The 16,394-nt window shown below is 43.6% G+C and overlaps 1 protein-coding gene across 3 annotated transcripts in view; it reads left to right on the top strand.

Moving 5' to 3' along the window:
• The window catches only part of FGD5 (FYVE, RhoGEF and PH domain containing 5), a 154,780-nt gene that overhangs the window by 67,824 nt on the left and 70,562 nt on the right, over positions 1-16,394 (top strand). For all 3 annotated transcript variants that reach the window (XM_074957599.1, XM_074957598.1, XM_074957600.1), the window contains exons 3-5: positions 65-194; positions 12,381-12,439; positions 12,554-12,584. In XM_074957599.1, the coding sequence (XP_074813700.1) occupies positions 65-194; positions 12,381-12,439; positions 12,554-12,584 (220 nt within the window). The remainder of the gene's footprint in view (positions 1-64; positions 195-12,380; positions 12,440-12,553; positions 12,585-16,394) is intronic.

Genomic DNA, 16,394 nt, shown 5'->3' with positions numbered 1-16,394 from the left:
AGTAACAGTGACGAGGAGTGCATGGTGAGAATGCAATGGGCTGATCTGTTCCTTTTGCTTACAGTGCCTATACCGAGCCTTACAAGGTGTGCCCTGTCTCTGTGGTACCCGTGGAGGACGTCACATCGGATGAGGAACAGAAGAGTTCAGAAGACGAGGAGAGTAGCCAGGGGGATCCCAGCCTCGTTCATAAAGTAAGAGATCTGGAACAATCTGGGGAATATAGGAAACACTCAAGGGGGAAGGGAAGAAAAACAAGGATGAAAACATCCTTGACTCTTGGATATGTCTACACATCCCATGGCAGCGAGCCTCCCAGCCCAGGTCAACAGACACAGGGTTGCAGGGCTCACAGTTACACTCTAGAAATAGCTGTGTAGGCAATGCTTTGAAATTGCTGCTCAGGCTGGAGGTCAGGCTCGGATACCCACCCCCTCTCTAGGCGTCGGAGCCCGAGCTCTAGCCCACCCTGCAATGTCTCCACAAGTATTTTTAGCATGGTAGTGCAAGCCGCATGAGTCTGTCCACCTGGGCTGGGAGGCGCACTGCCGTGGGCTGTGTAGGTGTACCCTCAAGGAGCCATCTCTCCCCGCTCTGTGCTTACAGCTAGCCCAGGAGTATCAGAGCTATGAGCATTGCATTTCTTCAGTACTATGGTAAGGAGTTACTTCTGTTGAATATGGCAGAGCCCACAGACCTAAGAAGGGAAGCTGAGGCAACCAGCCAGCAGGCCAGGTAGGTCCTGATCCAATGCCCACTAATGACAATGGGAGACTTTCTAGTGGATACAGCACCAGATCCACAGACCTGGAGTCTCTTGGAGGTTGAGGGATGACACGCGTGATCAATGCAATGAGATCTGATCTGAAAAGTTGTGAGCCTCTTTCTTAGTCCTGCACTCTGGGGATTGGAGGTGGGGAGAAATTGCTGACAGATGGCCAGTGAAGAGCCCATGCCATAGAACTTAATCTGCAGAAGGAAGAGAGGGGTCACAGCACTGAGCCCTCCACTTACGATGGAGAATTCCACCTCCAGAATTGCAGGATTATGGAATTCCGCCTGTGGCCCTGCATACCCAGCCTTCCAGACTCTCCACAAAAACCTTGGGCCATTATTGGCTCATTGTGATTGATGGTGAATAGAATAAATTCCAACCCTCTGTTGTCCTTCCCTCAGAAAGTGCTGATATAGTTAAAGAATACTGACAGTGGATTGTATTTCCTACCCCCACCATTCCCGCCTCCTTTTGTTGTCTTCTCACGCAAATCTTCTGGGTGCCAAGGGAGCATTAGCTGTCCTGTAAAAACACAGCCGTGCAATGATGAAGTGCAGAAAAATTGTCCAACTACCCAACGAAGTGATGTCTTCTCCCGCTTGTAGCAAAATCCTCAGACAACACAGAGCAGTTGTAAAACATGAAAGAGTTCAGAAGTACTGTCGCTTGGGGAGAGTTGGCAGAGGTACACATGTCTGGATGCCAAAAATAGTACCATGAATTTGGAAATGAGCTAATCTTGCTAAAACAAATGTTTTGGGGCTGGCCTAGCAGAGCTGAATTTGGATTAAAAAAAAAATCCAACAACTGGAGTTTGTTGTTTTGGTTTATGGTTTCCCACTCCCGAGGGAAAATTAGCCTGAATAAAGGCATGAAATCACCTAGCTGATAAGATCTTCTTGCTGTATCCAGAACACGTGATTCTGACTGGTGTCTAGCTGGGATATACTTATTTCACTCCACTGAAATGTGGATTGTCGGTCCCCAAGTATTATGATTTGCTTTGCTTCTTTGCTTTTTGCCTGTTCATTGGAGATTTCCAAGGCTTCCAGTTTGCGGATTGGGGTGGGGGAGGTGTTGTTTTCTGTTGTTTCTTTTTTTAAGGCTCATTTTCTGAAGAGAAAAAAAAAAGTCAGATTTGTACACAGGTTTCCTGGAATTGTTTGAACAGCTGGCCCCCTTTGAATCCCTGCTCTCTTGGGGATGAGCTCTGTGTGAGTATGAAGGAACCTTTAGGACTTGCCGGCACCTCCATTCTGCAAACAATTTAAATGATGGACAAAATGATACGTTTGGGGTGTTTTGGTGTATCAGTTTTATAAAAAAACCTAGGGCTTTGATTTCCACTGGGTTGCATAATTTTTACACCAATCTAACTCCATTGGACTGCACTGGAATTGGACTGGCATAAAAATGATGTAAAGAAGTAGAAAAGCAAGCCTGTCTTCTCCAAGTTTTGTTTTGGTCAGCGTTCTAGAAGTGTACCCTCAATCCAGAAACCCTGGGTAACAGCACTTGGTACTTTTGATTATTTTAGTTAAAGCTGATTTTGAGAATGTGCTCTTTTTGGTTAATTGTGCACTTGAATCCCTTTCTTTAAATCTCTGGCAGATGGTATCAGGTTCGAAAAATAGGATGAAAATGCTGTAGTTTTTTTAACCTCTGTGATTCTATTTGGTTAAAACAACCAAAAGGGGTGCACTTCTCTTACATAACTGACGGAGATTCTCTCTTTTATCCCCTGCACTTAGCTAATTTACAGGAGCTCTGGAGTCATCCCCCATGTATGTGCCTGCTACATGTGCTTATTTACTTACATCCATCCAACTGGTAGGAAGGTGACACTTGACTTTTCAGTCGCAGACTCCGAAGTCACCCTGACATCCATAAACAATGGAAGTCATCCATAAACAATGGATTTTGGAGTCTTCTTTGCCTGCATAGAGGAAAGCATCAGATTAGGGATGGCAAATGGCAAATGTGGGTTCCAGGGAGGTGTAGGCATGTACAGGTTCAAGTGAAATAAGGGATCTTTTCATCTCCAAAGCCTTCACTTAGTACTAGAAAAACATCCAAACCAAATCCATCCCACCCTTTGAACTTGATCCAGACCTAAACTTGGTGCTGGTCCTTTGTTCTACAATGAGATGAACTAACCACATAGCTGTGAACTTTAGGGGTGCTCAGATCTGGATCTGAACTTGCAGTTCAGACCCCATTAGCCCGCAAACTCAGACTGCCCTCTCAGTTTGCCTATGCTAATACCTTTTGCAGCTTTCTCTGAAATTCCTGCTTCCAGCCAGGACCAGAAATAGAAACAAGAAGATGCCCTCAGAAGGGCTGCTCTTGTGAGACAACCAGCCCAGTGTTGTTCTCTAGAGATTCAGAGAAGGTTTAGAGACACACAAGCCTTTGGGCTTCTCCCAAGCTAGCTGTGCTTCGAATGCTTCAGAGCATCCCAAAAAGCTTGGGAAGGATCCTGCACTTAGAAGGCCTGAACCACAACCCCGATTTAAATTTAACTACTCTACCAGAGATAAGGCCTCAGACTTTAGTGTCAGGACTCTGGGAGTCCAAGCAGGAGTATTCATTCAGATCACCCCCCCTGGCTGCCTCTTAAGACAACTGCCCTCCCTGACTTGACCCCATTCCCAGCTACACCTTTATCTCCTCAGCAATCTTCACCCTGAAACTGAAGTGACTCCAAGGACAATTCCTTTGCTAGGCCTGACACTTTGCCCATGAAGACAAGAGACTCTGTGTGGTAGGGAGTCACTTCCACATTGGATCACGAAAAGAGCAAGTCAGAGGATGCTGTAGATCAGGGGCCACATTTTAAGCTCTAATAGCTGGTGGCGAATTGGAAGGGGTGGTGGGGCCAGTGTTGGGGTTCACCTGGGTAACTTCAAATCCTATGGAGTTTGCTGGATAGTTTCAGTTCCCTGGCCCCTGAAACACTCCATCCTTCTTCTGCACTATAGTGCCATCATGTTGAGAGCTCTGTCAGGGACAAACAAAAGCCCAGTAAAGGAGAAGCACTTTTTGGAGGGTTCAATGGGGATGCACGCATAAATGTGTGCACCTTCAACGCACCCACAACAATGCATGCACTCTCACTGCATCCACAAAACTCCAATATCAAGCAATATAAGACTGTGAAGCAAAGGTTGCGGGGTGTGAGCTTGTCGGAAGTGGAGATGCAGCCCCTGAACTGGGAGTTAACTTCTCCAGCCTCCTTTGTTGGGAAGCCAGGCCAAGGGAAATGTGACAGCTGCAAGGCATGAGGGTGCCTCAGGCTGCATTTTGTGATGTCTGGCTGCCTGACCTAGCCTGGGTGTCACACACAAGGGTGTTGGTCACAAGAATAGGCAATGGGCTTAAAAATAGCCCCAGTAGTCAATGGAAGGCATTTAGACTCAGACTGACAAGTTGCACCATTGCTGATAAGGAGCCAACCTTCTATACAATGGTGGCTTTGGAAGGGTACAGTAGTAACAGGGTAAATATCAGCTCACTAGGGAATATTGTATCAGCATCAGCTATTTCAGTGTTCCTGTTATACTCAAGGGTGGTATACAGTGAATCGTACATTAAACCACCACTCAGGGAAGAAGGGTCTGTTAATAAACATGGCTGGGTGTTTGACATGAAGAGTTGAAGGGATTCCCAGGAAAGATTCAATTAGACTAGTTTGATCCTGCAATAATGTGATTGTTTATAAAGCATCAGGTGCTTTTATTGTAATACAAATAAAGCCATATTTTAAATGCAGAGTTTATTTCCTCACACTGAGAGAAATCAAGAGGCACCCCACTGAAGCCTACAGCTGTGTACAAATGGTGTAAATGAGAGTAGAATCAGTCTGTGTCTTATGGCCTTAGACATCCCAGATCATTTTAGCTGCTCACCTTGGACAGGGTGCTGTTATATGTGGATCCAATACTGGTCATGCTGGAGAAGTGGTCACCCAATACAGGTAACTTACCTTTGTGTAATGCTAGTGGATACCTTGGTGTAGTGGAGACTTAATAAAGGAGTTTAGTAAATTATTTGATCCTGAGGGCAGCGTTGAAGATAAACTACCATGACCCTCTCTGAGGTGCCAGGAATGTAAGGCAGCAGTGGGACAGGGAAGGCAGCGAACCATCACAGCACACAGAGGAGACCTGTGTTGTGTGCAATGAAGGAAATATCAAGCTGGAATACAAAGGTTTTGCAAAGACCAAGGCAGCAACCATCTCACTATTATTGCATGTCAAATTGCCTTTGCTGTTCCTTATCTTTCCACTGGGTGGGGTCGGTTTCCAGGCTCCATTAATCACTCTGTTTTGCAAACCTTTAACTTTCATACATTGAAACACACCCACAAAACCCAAACATAAGCTGTACTTGGGAGCAATGGATTTGTGTCCCTTAAGGAAGTGACACATTTAGACAGCTCTTAATGGGCCACATTTGGCCTTGTACAATTGAACAGATTCCCTAGGACAGGTTGCAATCTAGCCCTGAGAACAAGCCATTGGAAGTTGACTCTCCTGGGTTCCATCTCCAACTGTGTCACTAATTCATTATGAAACCTCGAACAAGGCCCCCTGCTATTTCAGTGCCTTAGTTTATCTATCTATAAAATTAATAATAAGAATAAACCTACATTACAGAGGTGTTAGGAGGGTTATTTAATATTTATAAATCCCTTTAAAGTCCTCTGATCATTCTGACAGCAGCATTGTGCTAGGTGTGGTACAGACACACAGTCCCTGCCACAAAGAGTTTATAATCTAAAGCAGTTAGACAGACAAATGGCAGGAGGGGAAGCAGAGGGACAAAGCCACTTGGCTAGAGATATGCAGCCGGCCGGTGGCACAGTTAAGAATGAAACCTAGCTTTCCTGACTCCTAGTTTTATGCACTACACCACGCTGCCTCTGATGAAACACAAAGCATTATTATTACTCCTCTGTTTCTTGGAGCACTGAGAACTTCAAGCTACTTGAATCTCCCTATCCTTGTGTCATGTATGAAATGTGTGATCAGCTGTCCAGCTCTATGCTATGCAGTAGCACTTGGGCAAGTGACATGTTAAGCATGCAGATGAGTGGTAGGCAATGGGTATTGACTGGTCCAGTTGCTGTCTTAGGCTTGGTATTGCCCAGCACAGGTGCAGAGTACATAAATACAAAGTCAAATGCGATGCTCTGGAGGGACAACCCCGTTCCTGCCTCAGTGAGTTTACTGCTTTGTCTCTGCCATGCCCACTGCTGTCTAACTGGAGCAGTGAAGCCTGTCAGGATGCTTAAGGTACCAGGGAAGAATGGTACCTTCCCTGCCCCCTCCCTCCCCCCCCCCCCGGCTTTCTCCTCAGACATACTCATACTCTGCTCACCCCAGCCCCACCTTCACCCCTTTTTTTACCCTGAACCCTGGATATTAAGGAAGTAGATGCAAAAGGGACATGAGACCTAAGACCGCTCAGTGCAGAGCACTTAGCCCAGCACTTAACCTCAGCTGGGCTCACACGTGACCTCTGCTCGCCCCTGTAAATGAGTGCCACAGTCTTGCGCTCCCTGCTTGTGCACTCCATGGAGATCTAGACCTTAGTCTGCAAAAGTGGAAGAACTGATTGACCACCCCTGATCTGATCTCTAGACCTTTTTCACAACACTGGTAACCTTTGGTTTGGCCCATTCCTAGTTTGTCTGTCTTGTAAGCAGGCAGCTGAGACTCTCCTAACAATAACTGTCTCCTCTGAAACAGGACTTTAATCATCAAGTTTAGTTTACGACTACCTGGAAAGAGGAACCATGGTCGCTGGAAAGCAAAGACCCTACCACCCCACCCCCACCAAGAGTAACACGATGGGATGGGAGGATGTGAGCAATAAACCATACACTCCATGTGCCATAAGCATGTTAAGACCCCGTGAAAGTGCAGCTATATTGTGAAGCATTCATGGGCTCCTGATGTGTATGGGCTTTTGATAGCCTGCAATGCTGAGCATCAGCCACTGGCCTTTGTTTCCTCATTATTCATCATTTTATTCAGCTCCCTTGAAGACAATGAAATAATATCAATAATACATGTCTATTCCATCAAAGGCAGAAAATTGCTGTTTTCAGCCAGGCTGTCTGTGACTTTTCCTGTCTTTATCTATGTGATGCCACCTGAGCACACATTGTCTCAATCAAGCTAATTGCACTCTGAGAGCAGCGAAAGAGAAAATAACAATGTGGAGAATGTCAAGAGAGGACACAGTTAGGGTTGCCAAGTTTGGTATTCCTGGAGGTTTCATCACATGGCATAATCTTTAATTAAAGATTAATCTTTAATTCCTGGGGGACTCCCAGACGATCCTGGAGGGTTGGCAACCCCCATTGGAGTCTCCAATCTCAGCAGGCAAGGTCTACCTCTCCAGCACTCTTGCCACCCTCCTTTTTTTGGTCTACTGAAGACCATTAGAGCTTTGATGTGAAGTTCTACACAAATTGTGAATCATGCTGTTTGCTAGAGTTTGCTTAGAGACAGAAACTGACCTTGGGCAAGTCACATAGCATCTCTGTGCCTTAGTTTTCCCGTCTGTAAAATGCTTAGCCACATCGTGGGGGGATTGTGAGGCATAGTTCATTAATCTTTGTAAAAGCAGTTTGAGATCCTTGATGAAAGCAGCTACGTATGGTATGTGTTGTTATTTTTATTTGAGGTAATAAATATAGTAATTGTGTTAGAGTATGTTCAAAAGCATTAACACTTGACAGTCCATGCCTGAAGAAAGAAGTTGATTTTAGTTTTCTTAATATTGTAATGAATCATGTTGTGTGTGTTTATGGCCATGTGTGTGCACACACCACTGCCCTCCTCAGGATGGAATCAGAATTGCTGAACTGTGTGTCATAAAACCTATACTGCTAACAGCTGATAGGAGAGTTCCCATTGGTTCAAGGCCTATGCTTTTGGAGCAGGATGTAATTTGAATTCTGTATATTTTGTTGCTGTGAAGATCTGGGTGGCCATGGTATATAGCATAGTGACAAATGGGTTGTTCTAGGTGGCCATGGTTTTGTTATAGTACAATATCTATTTTTCTTTTCTTTTTCTTTCTCTTTCATTTAATCCTTTTTATTATTTCATTTTATCTTTTTCCCATTTCATATTGTGAGACCTTGATTCTCAGTCAGGAGGACATTCCTCTGGAGCTGCTTTGTGAACCAAATCAGGGCACTAGGCTGCCATGAATTGAAAATGGGTCATGTGGAGAATATCCAGGTCATCATCATTCCCCTGTGACCAGACCATGCTGTTGTAATCCTTGAGAGCTTGGAGACTGAGATGAGAAATGCAAGGAGGTCGAGGAGTTCTTAGAACAAGGCACTGAAGCACTAACAGAGCAGGGAGATGGGATAGAGATACACCAAAACTAGCTGCTTTGTGGGTCAAGTAGTCTTTTTCCTGTCCAGCAAGACCTTCAATCTTTAAGAAATAATCCACTGATGAGGCTTTATACTTTTCTAAATGAAGGACAACGACTAGGCAGAGCAAACTCAACATTCCCAAGTCTGGTACAGTGAGCTCTCAGTTACACAAAGCTCTGTGTCTTACTGAACTCAGTGGGAGCTCTGTATGCCAAAGGCTTGCAAAATCAGGGCCATTCGAGTTTTAGGTTCCCATCCTGCTTCCATTGACTGTTCTGGAAGAAGACTGGGCCCTAAGTTTCAGGTTGATATCCCACCATGCAGAGTGTGTAACCAATTAATCTGCGGATTCTTTATCCTAATACGCGTCTCTGTGTGTTAATTAGATGTTTCTGGTAATTTGAGGCACATCATCTGCCCCTGCTGTCTATTATGCCATTCATGAACAGGAATAGGTTATGTCAAGTGACTTGCAATCAGTGGTTAGTATTCATATATGATAGTTAAAGCACAGTGTTTGATATACAAACTAAAGACTGCCATTGAATGAGGAATATTGTGGCTGACTATTTGGGTGCAATTTTGGAAGAGTCACAAAAGCATATTCTTTGGGTAGGCATTGGCTATGAGTGTTGTTTAGGAAAACGTGCAAGACAGCTTGATGATTAGATTTCCTGCTTTGCGCTATCTCTCAAGAGATGGTTCAAATCCAGAGAGTCTGATTTTATTCCCCTAGGCCCATGGGAGATGGAAGCAGCATGGAAATCACGTGCTTAACAAACAGGGCACTACATGGCCCTCCCCAGACCAATAAGAGTTCATAGTATGTAGAGATGGAAAAAGCCTTTAGAGTACTTTGTCTAGTCAGTGCTCCCCAGCATATTCTCCGGTGCTCTGTTCAGTCCAGTTTTAAATAAACTAGCAATGAGGCTTCCACCACATCCCTCAAGAGACCATTCCCCAAAGTAAGAGATCTCACTGTCAGGAAGTTATACCTGATATAGAAGCAGCTTCATTAGCAGATGAAAACTCCATTGACTGTTGAGGGCAGGCAATCTGAGGGGCCATTTTGCTTGTCTATAGCATATATTTTAAATTGTGGGACAGATAAGGCTAATAAAGACAACAAGACTCAGTTAGGCACAGAGCCAGAATCCTCTGTCTAGATCCATTGCTTCCATCTGCTGAGTACAGACAAACAGCAGGGATTGGAGTACACAGCTACTGAAGCAGCAGCCTGGGGAAGAAGCGTACAAAAGTGCTTACTGCTGGGCTGAAGAGCACACAGTAAAGATCACTACAAATGTGGTAGCTCAGTCATGTTTTAATAATCACTTGGGCTTTGTTTTAGAAGGTTGATAGTTGAGGGACCCGCACCCCCTGCCTCCCGCTATTCCCAGAAGTCCGTCTCCGGACACTGTCGTCAATCTCAGAGTTCATTTCCTGGTTAAGCAAACAGTAATTAAATAACACAAGACGGGCAACGCCTAGAGACACTGTCTCAAAACTCACCCTAGACTGGTCACGTGACACCAGGGGTCCCAGTGTTTTGTCTCTCAACTAAGACATATTAATCACAAGTAGAATTACAGACCGTGACAATCTGTATACATGAAAGGCAAGTGGGCCACACCAATGGTGAAATATACTTCGCTTCTTGGCCAAGCCTGTCAAAAGAGGACGTGCAAACTGGCCAGTATTAGGTTTGGTAATCCAGAAATAAAATTGCCATTCAATTGATTTATGTCTGCAAGTCAAAAGGGTGGGGAAGAAAAAGAGCTCAGAATATCCTGATGCTGACCAGCGACACGTGATAGCTCCTGTGTGCCGACAGTAGTGTATGCCATGTATCATCACTGGTGACAAAAAGAGAGAAACAGGGTAACCCTTCAGAAATGATTGTAAAGCGTAAACACAAATAGGTAGTGTAATACAAGGAGTATACTGCAAATAGTGGAATGAAATTAACAAAGGGAAAAGATGACTTTCAGGGAAAAATGGCTAAACTACCATCTGTCCCACGGCAGTAGATCAGTGTCCCAAAGAAAAGTGGGAGAAGCACCCCTCTTTGGACCATTTAAACAAGAATCAATAAAGCCCTAGGTAACAGACCATAGGGAACAATCTTGTATTGGCAGAGAGATGGATTAGATGACTGAATCTAATGAATGATTAGATGATCACTGGGTATGTCTACACTACGAAATTATGTTGATCTTTAGAGACTCAAGGGACCAGACCTTTCCTTCACTCATTTGTACAGTAAAAAGAGATTTACTTGCAGCATGTTTTGAATAACCCTGCATCGCTCTGTTATAGACAGTTTTAGGACTCATTTGTTGCTGCTGAACATTTTTATATTAAAGGGGCACTGACAAAATAAAATGCACTACTTTTTTTTAAAAAAATCCTTACTTGTGTAGGGAACAGCACCTTAAAACTGAAAGAATTTTTAAAATGTAATTTTGCTTTTCATTGCTTATTCCGATTATTTTCTTTCTGTGATTTATTAATGATGGGCATGGAAACGAGATTGGTTGATTTCATTTCAGTCAATTTTGCATCTGGGTTTTCATGGTCCAGCTATCATGCTTCTGGATTTCAGTTTCCAGCACTTCCAGGAAATGCTTAAATCTTCCCTAAGCTGTTTTCAACCTTTCTTATTACCAGCCTGCGTGGAAGCAGGAAGGAGCAGAAACTTTGGGTAAAAAAAACCTGATGTCACAAGATTACTAGTCCAGAGACGAAAAAGTCTTGGGGAATTTGGAGAATTACTGTTCAGATTTCTATTACTACGGTGTTTAAACACTGGAGATGAACTGCCAAGCTTGAATGTGCTCTAAACTTTAGCAAGGTTGATGGAGTTTGAATCTGGGAGTTTGGTCTGGGGCCCTACAAATGCTCTTTATTGAGGGGCTGAATTAAATGATTGCACCATGATCCCTAACAACCCAAGCACCTAAATTACAATAACCAGCTTAGTGCACGACAGCTCAGCATCTCCCGGCTGCTTGATTGTACACCTTCTAAAGGAGGCTCTTTAAGCAATGAATTAATGACACACCTGGTCCCTTTAAACAATATACTTGATGCTGCCTCCTGCCTTTTAAGAATAAATGGCATGTTTTATGGCCTCTTGTAAGGCTGCTTCCTTGCTTTAGTATCGCTGCAGTATAAGTCAAACTTACTTTAGTATAAGATTTCTTTCTCAATAAAGGTTTCAACGCTTTGTCTGTTTCTTACCTTAGTAAAGAAGCTCACTGTGTAATATGGTAACAACCTGTTAAATAGAGGGATCTGCTGATTATATCACTATATAATTATTCTCTAAACAAAAGCTCATTCTTGTAATGATTAGCATTTTGTCTCTGATATTTATATGGCAATGGTTTATAAACCTGTTAAAAATGTCCTAAATAAATAGACTAAATAAGTAAATTGATTTTAAACAAATGATTCATGAAACCAGAGCAAAGCATCGTAATTAGCCTCTTAAGCCTTGAAGAACCACTGCCATTGCTTCTTTGGCAGATTTCTGCGTCCTCGGAGATCTCTGCCGATTTAAATGCATTCCACTGTGATCTCAAAACGATGTTATTTGCTTTAATACTGCACTGTTTGCTTTCAGGATATATCTATCACAGTTTAACTTCATCAAATGTGCTTAGCATGCAATAAAGCCCTTTGAACTTGTTTTCTTCTGTAGCTTGCACTGGAGTGGGAACAGTTTGGAATATAACTATTTAAAAAACAAAACACTTTTCCTTGCACATGAGCGGCCTGAACAAAGTTGATGAGCTTCGCCTCCTGCAGTCATGAAATTACCCTTCTAGAGTTAGAAGCTGTCTGCCTTTCTTTCTGATGAATTTTTGCCCTATTGAAATCAATGGGAATTTTCTCTCTGACATCATTATGGTCAGGAGTCAGTCCATAGCCACCAAAACAATGGCCTGAATCTTGAGAGCATGACCCCATTTCAGGCTGTATATTATTTATTTATTTATTTAGTTCTATTGCAGCAGCAGAGCTGCAGTTGTGGATCAGGACCCCGTTCTGCTAGGCGGTGTACGAACTCAGAATAGAAAGACAGTCCCTGCCTCACATTCAAGGATCATGCAGATTGAGGGCATTCTCTGGCTCTTCCTGTTTTCTGTTTGGGGATGGGAGATTTCTTAACACCTGTGGTTTCCTTTTCAACAGAAAGAAGGCCAGTCCAGAGCTTACCTCATAGCCCAGGAGCTGGTGTCTTCGGAGAAAGTGTGAGTTCACTGTTAAAATCTGGCTGTTATCTTTTAAATGAAGCTGCACATTCCACCCTGATTCATTCAGTGCTAGCTTGATGGCAATTAATATAATTCTGTCTCTTTCTGCAGATATGTGGAGATGCTCCGGCTGTTACGTGCGGTAAGTAAATCATTTTAATTGTTGAAACCTAATTGCCCTCTTACTTAGCTGTAATTTAGGAGACAGAAAAAGCATTGAAGAGACTGAGGTGAATTCTATTAGGAGTGGCTTATAGTGGGGAGGTGCTTGCTGAGGCATTGCAAAGAAATCTGTCTTCTGATAAACTACTCTTTCTGTGTGTGCCAAAAGTCTGGAGTTTCTCATCCATAAGAAAGAACTACGGGCAACAAACCGCACCAGGCTTTTATTTGTGGAGAGTATTTTTCTTTAGAGAATAACATTTCATAGGTAGAAGAGAGAAGAAGAGTGAGTCAGAGAAGGAGATCGTGATTGAGATAGAGAGATGAGAATTCTATCTTAGGGGAAAGCAGTGTAGGTGAAGAAGACTTGCAGAGGGTCCATGTGAACTTGTTTGAGTGGATTCATTTTGCTCCCATTAAGTTGTGCTTTCTGTTTGGGGTACAGCCAATCATGCCATGGGCATGGCTAGGCCCACACCAAGCCAGAGACAGCTAGTGGAGAGTAGGAAGGGTGGGCAGTGCAGGGGTGAAAGTAACTTAAGGGACTTACCGGTATGCAGGGCCGGGATCCTGAGCAAGGGAGGTGGGGGGCCTCGGGTGGAAGGGGCGGGGCCTTTAAATCCTGGGGCCCTTTAAATCACGCCCAAGGGCTCCCGCCCGCCGCTGCTACCCCGGGGCTCTGGCGGTGGGGCTCTAGCGGAGATTTAAAGGGCCAGGGGCTCCAGACACTGCCAGGAGCCCAGGGCCCTTTTAAATTGTCAGCCTGGGGAAGCTGCCTCCTGCCGGTACGACCAGCTGTGTACCAGCTCTTTCCGGTACACCGTATCGGACTGGCTTATTTTCACCTCTGGGTCAGTGCTTGAGGTTTGCTCACAGAATCATAGAAATTAGGTACAGAAAAGACCTAATAAATCATTCCGTTCATCTCCTGGCCAATGCAGGCCTGTTTCCTAGGTCCTCTAATGCTTTGTCCGTACTGGTTCTAAGTGTCCCAATTCACATTTCTTCCCTAGAGACTGTGCCACAGCTTACTAGATCTCACTCCAAAAGTCTTGCATGGCTGTGTTTGGGAGGGGACAGCGAAAGAACAGAGCTTACCCACTCCTGCTGAGGAATAAACTCTGTGACAATGCAAAAGATAGTACTGGGGTGTCCTTGGAAGATTCCCCAATCCTTAACAGTGGGGAGCATCTTTCACAAAGAACAAAATAAGGAAAATAGGAAATCAACAGGGCATTTCTGCCTCCTCCTTGTGCCTCTCTCAGGCCAGTTGCCAAAGCTGAAAAGCCTACCCAAGCTTGGGCAGCGGGACAGCAGTCTCCAGTATGATGAACACCTTGCAGACAATTGCTTTTTAGCGAACAAACTGGAGATTGCTGAACCTGCCAACTGGTAGCCAGTCATTAAAAGAGACTTCACCAGTTAGCGGAGTCTCTCATCCATTGGACCAGTTGGTAAAAACAGCACCTGCTGCCAGTTTTGTCTACACGGGCGCTCCCACCAGTACTAACCCAGTTCAGCCAAACTGGTGGTAGCACGTTTTTTTATAGAATTCCCTGCCTAGACATGGCTAGTGGGTGTGTAGCCTCTGTGCTACTGCAGCTGGGACTTCCATGAGGAGCTTCATGATCTGGAGGGAACAATTCTGTGAGGTAAACCAAAGGGGAGCTTCCCATTGGCTAAACTGACTGGAATCATGCTAAAGTTCACCTCAACTGGAAGCTAGATAGCACCTAATCTTACAGGGTGTTTGATTCTGGGATTATGTGCAGGTTATAAGAGCATTTACTGCCTGGGAAAACCATTTGGAAAGAACAGGAAATGTCTTTTTTGCTCTCATTTCCAAGCTGACAGCTGTATCCAGGGGATGGGGCCTTTGTTTTATGCCTGTGCTTAGAAGGTTTTAGCTTAGAAACATTCATGTGAGAGAGTATGCACCACTCCATTCCAGCTGGAAAAAATCCTAAACTGCTGGTAATCCATAATAGAAAGAACTCCCGTAAAAATTACAGCTCGTAGACTAGTTACGGGAAAACTCTGCTTTGACACTAATTTTATCTACTTAGCGCCACAAAGTTGGCTTGAAGGTACAAGTGAATGAAAACAAAGAGGGCTTTCCTGGTCTGACCCCAAAATGTAAACCACACACTGCTATCCCTTGGGGGAAGTTGTATAGTTTCCACACAGCAAATGTGTATTGCAGAAACTGTAGCATTAGCTGTAGGTTTGTTAGCCAATATTGAAATGCTGTTTTAAGACAGGAGGGAAATCAGCCCAGTTTTCATGATGATTAAGACATATGGCTTAGATCAGCCGGTTAGCCTCATTAGAGCGGGGAAAGGATACCTGTGATAGCTATGTTACTATGTTACTATGTTGGGTGATTCTCTGTGTTCTTGTTAGTCATCAATTTCATGCAGAACAGTTGGTGTTTTGCTTTCAGTGTAAGTGTTTGGGTCCATAACTGAATGTTTCACTAAATAATCTTCAGCTAGGGATTTCATTATCTTCCTTGCCATTCATTCATTCACTCCTGGAGAAAGCAGCATAGTTGATTCCCTTTGCACTTTATTACATTAATTTTTAAAAATGTAGGGAAACAAAGGAAGAATTTTAAATTTAAAAGGAGATTTGGGGCCATGCCAATCCATTGCATTTGAACACCCCAAACTCTGAAGGACTCCAGATCCATACTTCACAGCTCTTTCTCCCTGCACCCTTTCCATTTCCTTGATGAGCCAAACCTCAGGATCCAAACCACCCCAAACTTTGGTCTTGAACCTTGCAGCTGGGGTTCATCTGTGGGGTACTGAGAAGCTTCTGCTTCAAGTGGGTTTCTTTTGTTAGCCATATTTCATTTTAATATTATTACACACAAAAAAACAATGTTACTAATGTTAAAAGAACATTAAGGTTGCAAAGCCAGACACTCAAAAATTAGAAAATACCACAATTAATATTGGCTGTTCACTCCTCTTCTAACCAGTCACAATTTCTACCCTTCCAGGTTCTTCATCCCAGTCAGATGCCATTTTTAAGATAAAGTTCCACCTGCACAACTTTAGTTAGATCATGTTTCCATTCTGGAAATATGCCCCTCCATCTTCCCAAAAATATACAGTGGCTGAAAGAACACAAAGACTCTGGAGGACTGTTGTCCATAAAAATGATCAGCAAGTTTGTTTTTTCAGATTAATCTTGATTGTTTCTATTCATTAACTATCCCACTTCTTGTGAAGAGATAAGGTGTAAATGGTTCCTTGGAAATAACATAATGAGAAGGATGAATTCATCAGAAAACTTTCACCTCTTGGTCACTGGTTCAAATCACCTCAGGTTAGCAGAGATGGAGATCCTTGTGAAATGAATTTGGTGGTCTCATTCCTATCCTTAGTGCACAGGTGCCTACCTCACAAGCAAACTTCATCACACGTGGCAGCAACTGGTACCCTTGCTGGCTACCGCATCACAGTGGCACTCAAAAATAGCTAGGCAATTGATATGCTGTGACTGCTGCTTGTTATACTAAATGTGATCATGTCATTATTACCGAGTCTTCTCTCACTGCCATTCATTTGTTGTATCCACCTATTGCCCCTCATCATATCCTGAAATTGTAAGCTCTTTGGAGAAGGGATTGTCTTTTTTATTGCATATGTGTGTTGTCCTCAGTCCAATGGGTCCTTGACCCCAGATTGGAGCTTTGAGATGCTATTTTACTACAAATAAATAATAATAATTAATAAAGAGGTCGCTTTGTGCATTTGCATAGAATTGGGGGTGCCTCTAC

The sequence above is a fragment of the Natator depressus genome, chromosome 7 (genome assembly GCF_965152275.1).
Source record: "Natator depressus isolate rNatDep1 chromosome 7, rNatDep2.hap1, whole genome shotgun sequence".
Lineage (NCBI taxonomy): Eukaryota > Metazoa > Chordata > Testudines > Cheloniidae > Natator > Natator depressus.
This window is presented reverse-complemented; position numbering and strand designations above follow the sequence as displayed.